The 10,751-nt window shown below is 30.0% G+C and overlaps 2 protein-coding genes across 3 annotated transcripts in view; one reads left to right on the plus strand and one right to left on the minus strand.

Moving 5' to 3' along the window:
* The window catches only part of LOC117181096, a 42,411-nt gene extending 36,579 nt beyond the window's left edge, over window positions 1-5,832 (minus strand). The window contains exons 1-2 of the mRNA XM_033373665.1: window positions 5,765-5,832; window positions 5,009-5,176 (exon numbers count right to left, since the gene is read on the minus strand). Coding sequence (XP_033229556.1) covers window positions 5,009-5,176; window positions 5,765-5,832 — 236 coding nt within the window. The remainder of the gene's footprint in view (window positions 1-5,008; window positions 5,177-5,764) is intronic.
* The window catches only part of LOC117181598 (dual oxidase maturation factor 1), a 47,196-nt gene continuing 41,534 nt past the window's right edge, over window positions 5,090-10,751 (plus strand). Inside the window, exon 1 of one of the 2 annotated variants that reach the window (XM_033374454.1) lies at window positions 5,090-5,250. The gene's annotated coding sequence lies outside the window, so the exon portion shown is untranslated. The remainder of the gene's footprint in view (window positions 5,251-10,751) is intronic. The other variant, XM_033374453.1, reaches the window with a different exon arrangement.

The raw sequence follows: 10,751 nt of genomic DNA on the forward strand, positions 1-10,751 counted from the left end.
CTATTTTTTGCAGCTTCTTCTATCTGCTAGTTATATTTTTATTTGAATATTTTATTATATGGTTAAAAATTTATCATATTGATTGCAAATTTTAAAATTCATATTTTGGTGTCGAAAACTCAAGTGAAATCTTTTTTGGTTAAAAATTGAACTATTTGGTTGAAAATTTGCCTTTTTACAATTTCATCATTTATGATTGAGAAAGTATTAGAATTGTCGGAAATTTGACATCACACTTTTTCAACGGATCTCCACGTTTCAAGAACCCCTGAATCCGAAAATCAGGTTTTCACGATGGCGTCTGTCTGTCCGTCCGTCCGTAAACACGATAACTCTCGAAAAAATGAACAAATCAAATTCATCTTTGGCACACTTTTTTTAGGTCCTAAAAGAAAGGACGAGTTCGTGAACCAGCCATTTTTGATAAAAATTCAAAAAGTGAGCGCATTTTGAAAATTTTTGAGACCACTTTTTTCTGAATTTGAAAATTCTATGTACGGATATTTATAGTATTAAAAAGAATAAACAATTTATCCTTATGACTTTTTTCGATAAAAAGAAAATTCTCAGAGTTATAGCGTTTTCAAAATTTTGTTAATTAAACGAAAATCAAAATTTGAAGCCGAAAATCGCCCTGATGAAAAAAAGTCAAGAGAAGAAAAACATTTATTTTCGAAAGCCCTACAAGATTATTATAACCAATTTTTGGATTTTCTTCAAAAATCGAAAATTCAAGTTTTGATTTCACAAAAAATAATGGAAAATAAAAAATTTCATTTTGTGGACAAACTGTGTAGGATACGAAAAAAGATGAATTAACAAAAATGGTTATCCCAAAAAAGATCTACAATTTCGTTAAGAATCACTTCTTGATAGGATGCGTACTTTTTGTTTTATTCGTGAAAAATAACGCTGAAAAAAATAAAATAAAAAAAAATGTGTGGAAAAACGACGAAAGTTACGAAAAAAAAATCCAACAAAACCTGTTCACAAATATCTGTCGGAAATCGAGCGTGCAGCGCGAGTGTCACGATGAGAATGTGCACCTTAAAGCCTACAGAGCTTTGAGAAACTTAATCTTTGACTATACTTAATTAAGTAGACAATTCAGAATATGTAGAGGCATAAAATTACTGCCATCTAAGAGATCTTTTTGATTAAGTTTTTTTCAAGCATTCCAAATGCAAAGAATAAATATCCGAGCGCGAAGCGCGAGATTCAACCGTCGCGCGCCCTAGGCACGCTCAAATTTGCGAGCCGCGCACGTAGCGCTCGATGTGAATGTGCCCGCGAAGCGGGCAGATTTTTTTGTTAACGGTTGAATCACTTTTTTAAAAATTATTTTTATATTGAAGATTTATCTTTTCAGTTGAAAATTCATCTCTTTGGTTAAATATTTGTTTTTCATTGTGAAAAATTAATTTTGTTCACTTGATACTCAAAATCATACTCAAAATCATCAAAATTAAAAAATTGTTATTTCTGCATCTTTCGAATTAACCAAGTTTTTCATTGTAACTCTTCAAAATTGTAGAATTATTTTAAATTGCAAACCTTTAAAATGAAGGTAATTTTTTATTTTAACAATGCACAATTAAAAATTTTTCAAGTTTTAAGTTTTTAAATTACAAATTCTCTATTTTTGAAAACGTATATTCAAATTTTATTCATTTTGAAGGATTTAGAATTGAAAATTTGATTTTTGATCTTCGAAATTATCGAAATTTAAGAATTTGTATTCATACAAATAATTGAAGAGGTTTCAATCGTAACTTTTTAAAAGTGTAGAATTGTAAATTTCAAAACTTAACATTGAATTAATAAAAAACTTTCAAAATTACATACACAGTTTGAAAATATAAATCTTAAAAATCGAATCATTTGTATTAAAAAAATGTTTAATCCAAGACTTTTTAATTATGGCAACTTAAAATTTCAGAACTTTGAATTTCGAATCTTTAAAATTGAAGAGGTTTTTACTTTTCAATTCTACAATTAAAAACTATGGAAGTTTTAAGTTTTGACCTTAAAAATTCTTTAATTTAGATAATTTAGATTCGAAATTTCTTCAATTTGAAATATTTTAAAATAAAAACTTAATTTCTGATCCTTAAAATCAATCGAATTTAAAATATTGTATTGACACATCCTTAAAATTAAATACATTTTCATTAGGTACCTTTAAATTACTTTGCATTGTAAGTCTTTAAAAAAATAGTATATTTATTTTGGAAAATTTAGAATTGAATATCATGCATGATTAAATTTATACAGTTAAATTTTTGTATTTTTCATGTTTTATATTCGAATTTTTTCAGGTTGGAAGATGGTGAATTAAAAACTTGACTTTTGACTTTAAAAATCATTAAAATTTAAGAATTTGTGTTGTAAATCTTCAAAGTTAGAAGATTTAGACTTGAAAACATGTCTTGATTTTCAAAATCATCTAAATCTAAGAATTTTTGTTCATACATCTTGAAAATTCAAAAATTTCCATTTGGAACTCTTTAAAGTTATAGAACTTTCAATTTTTATTCTTTAAAATTGATGAGAATTTAAATTTTTGAAATTTACGATTAAAAATTGTGCAAGTTTCAAGTTTTACAATAAAAATCTGTAATTTTGATGCTTTATATCCTTGATTGTTCACCTTTAAAATAATCCAATTTTTAAGAATTTGTATTTGTACATTTTTAAATTGAGGCAGTTTCAATTGTAACCATTCAAAATTGCAGATATTTGGATTGTAAATGTTAAAATTGAAGTGTTTTTAATTTTGATAATTTCTAATTATAAATTATACTAGTTTCAATTTTTATACTTAATATTCTAAATGCTTTTCAATTTTGAAGATCTCGAATTGAAAACTTGAACTTTGATATTCAAAATCATAAAATTTTAAGAATTTGTATTCGTACCGTTTTTAAATTAAAGAGGTTTCAAGCATAACTTTTCGAAATTGTAGAAATTTAAATGGTAAATATGTAAAATTGTAGCGTTTTAAATTCTAAAAGTTTATAATTGAAAATTTTGTAAATATTAAGTTTTACAATGAAAAATTATGCATTTCACATCCTTTATATTTGAAATTTCTTCAATTTAGAATGTGCTTGAAGTTCTGAACGTTCAAATGAACGAAATTTTGTATGACGACTTTATAATCCAGAAAAATGGTTAAAATAATTGTTCATTCATATTGTCAATCATTTATTATAGAAACAGAATTATAATGAAAATTTTAAATTTGTAGAAATTCCAATTGTAAATCTTTAAAATTGAAGGATTTTCAATTTTGAAAACTTATTATTAAAATTCTGCAATTTTTTAGTTTTACAAATAAAAACTTCTTTAATTTTGATGCTTCATAATTAAAATTTAACTTGGAATTTAATTGCGATTGTATGACAGCCGATGTAGCTATGATAATATCTATTTTAATTTATTATTATTTATAATATTTCATATATATTTGAATTTTAAATCTTCAAAATTGAAGAGATTTTTATCGCGGAAATTTTTAATTTTTAATCATGCAAGTTTTAAGTTTTACGATGAAAAATTCTGTAATTCATAGGCTCTGTATTCGAAATTTATTCCATTTGGAAGATACAAATTGTAAACTTGACTTTTGATTGCCGAAATCATAAAAATTGGAGAATTTATATTTACACAAATAATTGAAGAGGTATTAATGGTAAATCTTCAAAAGTGTAAAAGATTTCAATTTTGAAAATTCATCTTTAAAAACTATGTCAGTTTTAATTTTTATAATTAAAAATTCTATAATTTTGATGCGTCAGATCTTTAGCTTTTTTTAATTTTTCCAAATTTAAAAAATTTTAAATCATCAAATTTTAAGAATTTGTATTTGCAAATTTTTTAAGTGGAAGAAGTTTCAATTGTGCCGCTTCAAAATTGTACAAATTTATATTGTAATTCTTTAAAATTAAAGAATTTTTAATTATAAAAACTTATAATTAAAGATTATGTTCGTTTTCATTTTTATAATGATTGATGCTTTATATTCGAAATTATTTTAATCTTGAAATTTTTGAACTGAAAACTTGATTTTTGATATACAAAGTCATCAAATTTTAAGAACTCGTTTTGTACCTTTTTTAAATTGAAGAGGTTTTAATTATGACTCTTCCAGACTGTCGAAATTCGAATTGTAAATCTTTAAATGGAAGTTTTTTTAATTTTAAATATTAAGAATGAAAAATTATGCTAGTTTTATTTTTGTCATGATTCATGCTTTGTATTAGAATTTGTTTCAATTTTGAAAATTTTGAATTGAGAACTTGATTTTGATCTTAAAAATCATTAAATTTTAAGAATTTGTATTTGTACATTTTTTAAATTGAAGAGGTTTCAATTTTTCCTGTTCAAAACTGCAGAAATTCGAATGGTAAGTCTTCAAAATTGAAATATTTTCAATTTAAACAAATGTTTAATACAAAATTAAAACTAACTAATTAAAACTAACCTTAAAATTTAATTTAGATTTCATGAAAGCTGATCTAGCTATTATAACCTCTATTTTAATTTATGATTTTTAAAAATATTTCATAGTACATAACTTGAAGCATAAATCTCAATTTGATAATGCTTTGATAATGCTAGTGCTAACTGATTTCTAGGCGTTTGCAATAATAATAATAATAAATATACGCACCGATTGCAGGAGTTATAAACACCTCGACGTAATTAATACAAATAAAAAAAACCCCCTCCTGGCCCTACATTATTAATGCAAGTGCATAATAATCCAAGCAACATTGAATAAATTGTCCCCAGATCTCATTTAGCCAATTACCAGGCACAATTATTTGCTTGGCCAATTAAAACTCGCCATTTCTCAGACGAGCGTATAAATTGAATTGTCTGCTCAGAGTACCTCAGACTGTGAGACCTCATGCTCCCCGGAATAATCACTGGTCATTAACGTCGTCGTTTAACTCTTCGTTGTTTTTGCCCCCCACCGGACCAATGGTCCCCTCCTCATTACCTCCGTCTTCCAGCGGAGGCCACTTTCAACTGGAAACCTGTTAACCTACTTGGACTCAGTCTTTGAGCTACTTTTGCCTGATCCTGGTAGCTCGTTCGCGTATCGTGATTGCAGGTGCACGTGTCATATACGTGCATCTCAAGTGGATCCATGGGTTTTACTATAGATCTGCAAAAACGTTCAATGGGGCCCACATCAAAATGATTCGTCAGGGGATTTTACTTAGATAAAGTAAATACTAAGTAATGTGAAATTTTATTTTTTTCGTGTTTTAAAGTTTGATTAGTTTTGGTTTTGAGTGATTATTTTAAGGTTTTTGAATTAGGGACCTACTATGGTGCATAATCACTTCTTAAAGTTTGTGTTAGGGATAATTTAATTTGGGATTTCATTGACATAGAGCGATTGATTTTAGATTTTTTATCGCTGCACATCCCTTCATTTTTGGTAAAAATAAATGTCCCTTATTTTTTTTCAAAAATTCAATTTTCAGTTATATTGAATAGTTTTGTACTTCAAGTTACCTAGTCTTGTTTGCTTGTAAAGCTAGGGCCTTTCCCAACCTTGTGCTTTTCTGCAATTTTGTGTCTTCTAAAAACTTTGGGCTTTTCTAAATGTTTCGTCTAAAATTTATATTTTTTCTTACTTCTAGACCACCATCTCACATCCCTTACCTAGTCTCTACACAATTTACGATATCTTACCCTCTTAACTATCAGGTACCTACTAACTACTATAACTAACCCCTATACTAACCCCTGTAATCCACTATCACCCTCTCGCCTCCTCTCTTCTTCTATTTTGTCCCGATTATTTTCTCCCATCATCCCTCTTGTATACACCCCTTTGGCCTTTTCTTTCTTGTCACCTCTCTTTTCCTATCCCGCAAACCCCCATACCCTTTAATTTTTGTATTCATCATTCCTTCAGCAGAACAACCATTTTCCCCCTGAATCACCATATCCCTATACTTTTATAACCTTTAAATGATCTACCCATTACCCCTAAACCTATACACCCTTATTCTCTACTCTCCTCTTTCATTCTAACCCCACCATTTTACTCCCCTCGTTTTTCTCTTATACACGCCTTTTGAAATTTACGCTCCATCCTTCTAACCTCATCCTTATTATCCACGATACCCCCATATCCTTCACCTATCTACCTACCATCCCTGCACTAACATACTAACATATCATACACTACTAACTAACCATGCACAACATGAACATCTACTATTCACTCGATCTACTTACCTACCCATCATGCCTTCACTAATATATATATTTTTCCCTCTAAACCAAATTCTCCTAATACTCATACGCTTTACATGCGATTTACCAATCACTTCTTAACTTGTAAACTCTTTTTCCCTACTTTTGCCTTTCCTTCCTTCTAAACTCACTATTATTATCCTTCAAACCCTCATACCCTTCACTTTTCTATCCACCATTCCTCAAGTAGAATACCCAGTTTTCCTCTAAACCACCATATCCCTATACTTATATAACCTTTACACCATCTACTTATCACCCATGTACTAATGTACCCTTTTTCCCTCCTCTCCTTTTCCATTCCATTTTCGCCATTTTACTCTCCTCGTCTCTCTTATATACACGCCTTTTGCAACTTACGTTCCTACCTCCTGAATTACTCACTCTTATTATCCATTATACCCCCATATCCTTTATCTATCTACACAGCATCCCTGCATTAGCATACGCATTTTGCAAATAGAAACCATTATAAACCACATACCCATCTACCATTCACTACCCTTTGCTCTTAATACCCCACCCTTCTTTTCAACGGTCCCCTTTCTCTCTCTCCTCACTCGCTCTATCCCCCTCTCTCCCATACCCTTATCTAACACGCCCTACTCATTGTTCCTTTCTTCTGTAATCTATACCCTTCATTCACCTCATCATGCCTTCACTAATATACTCATTTGCCCCTCTAAACCAACATCTCCTAATAATCATATACACTAGACGCGATTTAGCAATCACTCCTCAACTTATAAACTCCTTTTCCGACTTCTCCTCTTCCATGCTTCCTCCATCATTTTATTACCCTCATCCTTTTCATGTACGCGCCTTTTGCAGGTCCTCCCTTATAACCTCACCCTTATTACTAACCATCACACTCCCATATCCGTTACCAATTTGCCCACCATCTCTGCACTATCATACACATAACCTATTCCAAACTAGCATAACCTTTGTACCCATCTGCTATTTACTGGATCTATTTATCATCCTTTGTCTTATTTACTCTTCTTCCTATTATCCCTTGCTTATTTACCCTTCTTCCTATTATCCTTTAATTCATATATACTTTTTCCTATTATCCCTTGGCTTATATACTCTTCTGCCTATCATCCCTGAATTTCTGTACCCTTTTTTCTATTATTCTTTAAATTTTATACCCATCTTCATATTATCCCTAGATTTATATACCCTTCTTCCTATTATCCCTTTATTTATACACCCTTCTTATTATGCCTTAGATTATATAGTCTTCTTCCTATTATCCCTAAACTTATGTAACCTTTATCTTATTATTCCTAAAATTTTATACCTTTTTCCCCTATAATACCCCTGACTTATTTATCTTCTTCCTATTATCACTTAATTTACATACCCTTCTTATTATCCCCTAATCTTTATACCCTTTTCCCTATTGTCCCTTAGCTTATATACTCTTCTTCTTATTATCCATGAACTTATGTATCCTTTATCCTATTATTCCCTACATTTTATATCCTTTTTCCGATAATCCCTTAATCGATATACCCTTTTTCTATTACCCTTTTTTTCTTGAACTTACAATCCCTTTTTCCCCTTCCTTCTCTTAAACCACGAACATCTCCCTCTCATACCCATTCCCCTATGCCTATATATATAAAAAGGATTATTGGTACCAAGTGAATTTTACTTGGTTGAAGTAAGTGAAAGTCCTGTTTATTTTCAAAGAAACATTTGTTAGAGGCTAATAAATACGACCTGTTGGTCGAAGGGAAATGTTTCTTTGAATCAAAGAAATATTAATTTAAGACAAAAAATATACATTTTATACCAAATGAATGATTCATTGTTCGAAATGAATGTCGCATGAATTGGAATGAATATTTCTTTGAGATGGGGGAATATGAATTGAAGGAAAGAAATATATTTTAAGGTCAAGCAAATATTTTATATGCTCAAAAAACTATTTCCCCACAGCAAATTTCTGAATATTTGAAGCACAAAAATATATCTCTTGATTCAAAAAAATATTTTTTTGGCCTAGTCCATGCGCGAGTGCAATAAAGTAGTTATTTCTTCAATTGTAGTATACATATTTTCCTAAATAAGCAACTGGATTCTTTTAGCCTAAATTATAATTATCATTGTTATTAATATACATATTTAATTTAAACAAATCACATAATTTAAAATCTTGATGAACCTCAGACAAATTCGATGAAAAATCCACCCTCAGCAGGAATTGAACTTGGGTCCATCGAGTGTAAAGTCCACAACGTTGACCACGACGGTAACGTGACATGGAAATTTTAAGGCGGAAAGCCGTATTTAAACTTCGCCAGAAATGCCAAAGAAATATTTCTTTGAATCAAAAACATGGATATTTAATTCAACAATATATTTCTTTAATCTAAAGAAGTATTCAATTGAAACAAATGACGCCAAATTGTTAAGTTTATGACTTAAAAAATGATTACTTCGTTGGTATAAATGTTTATTTGTTATGAATAATTTAATTCTAGTAATGAAATGAAATATTTCTTTCCACTGAAGAAATAAGAATTTATGTAAACTCAATATCTTTTTCATCTGAATAAATGCTGCATTGCTATAAATGCATGAACCCTTTGTGACAAAAAATATATACTGTAATTCAATTAATATTATTTTGAATTAAATAATTATTTCTTTGATTTAAATAAACCTAAATTCTTGATTCAAGTATGGAAAAATGATTGATTCAAACGTGTCCCGAATCAGTTCAAAGAATTGACCTCTTTGAATCAAATATATATTTCTTTAAAAGACAAATCACATTTCAACGAATATAGACCTTTTGAATTTAGGAAACCATTTACTTAAATGTAAGAAATATGTATTTCAATCAAGAAAATATAGCCAAAGAATTAATTTCTTTAGATCAACAAAAGATATATGCCTGGTTTAAATAAAAATTACTTCCGTTGAAGAATATTTTCTTGGTGCTAAGGAATAGGATTCAAGTAAATTAATTTAATTGGTGCTAAGAACGATTTTTTTCAGTGTATGTTACACCTTTTCACGTGGCTCATCCCTTCACTAATATGCCCATTTCTCTCTTAATACTTACCCATATACCGACATATACCCCACACCCTTCTCATTTTCCCTCTCTTCTATGCTTTTTATATAACTTCCATAATATCCCTGACACCCTTTTTTCATAATCATTATACAAATTTAAACGGCACCGTGCCGGTTATTCTAATCTTTTTAGGATTTTTAGGGATGTAGGGATGGGAGAAGACGGGGTATACTTTTTCCCCTTTTTTATAACTGCGATTAATTTTTCAATCATTATAAGAAACTTACGGATACAAGGAGAAACTATCGGATATCAAATTTGACATTATAATATTGATCTTTACAAGAATTCAGTGGCAATCTGGGATATAGCCGAGAAAATAGTATTATATTGCCACAGCGATATGAAGAAATACTTTTTCCATATAAATTATAAACATACTGCTAACTTAATAACTGACTTTTAGAGTTAGAAACATTATCATTTTTGATAGCAGACTGAAGTTAGGAAAACGTCATATTCACAAATTAAATAATAAAACCGTAGGTGCAACAACTAGCAGTTTAAATAGCATAACTTGCAAAATAGGTGATAAAAATGACCATTTTCAGTGGAAACGTGAAATGAGAGGAAAAACATTTGAATATAGTCTTTCGCGAAAATTCCCATTTATAATAGGAAATTCACTGCCGAATGTCGTCATACGCGCCGAAGTTCATGAGGATAATAAAATTCCTAAATCTTATACAGGCCGCTCTCTGAATAGTGCCGGACATGGGCTAGTAGCGAAATATTTTTCCTGGAACTCAGGTTCCTTCAGTCTTGGCACGTGGAAGCGCATCGAATTCGCGTCCGCTCTCTGATTAATACCAGTCGTAAGTTTTTTTTCCCCCGCAAGTACGAAGTGTATATGTTTGGGTGTTTTTTTCTCGATTTTGAGTCGACAAAAACGAGTCGGTTTTGTGCAAGCATTGATTCGATAAGCATTAGATTAATTATTATATGTACTACAAAGCATTAATCTGATACATAATCTCTTTTCGTACATATATTTGAGTGGCACTATTCAGAGAGACTAAATTTAAATGCTGCTGCTCGAAGCGATAGAGCGAGGTGGAGGATGCATTGGGGCAAACATGAGGAGAATCGGCACTATTCAAAGCGGCAATATTCAGAGAGCGGGCTCTAATTTATTTTATCACAGGAAAATAGCTCTGTTCTGCTGTCCCGGAGACTCGAGTTCGATTCCCGTAATCGCTGATTTCTTTTAACACGATCTTTTCTCGTTCAGCTTAGAGTAAGAAATTAATATCAAATTGTATGTTTAATGTGTACGAGGGTAGTTCAATAAGTCCTTAGAATGAAGTATAAAAACAATTTTTTTTGGGTAATTTTTTTTTTATTTTTCAACATAATCTCCTTGGAGCTCTAT

This window comes from Belonocnema kinseyi, chromosome 10 (assembly GCF_010883055.1).
Source record: "Belonocnema kinseyi isolate 2016_QV_RU_SX_M_011 chromosome 10, B_treatae_v1, whole genome shotgun sequence".
In the NCBI taxonomy this organism is placed as follows: Eukaryota; Metazoa; Arthropoda; class Insecta; order Hymenoptera; family Cynipidae; genus Belonocnema; species Belonocnema kinseyi.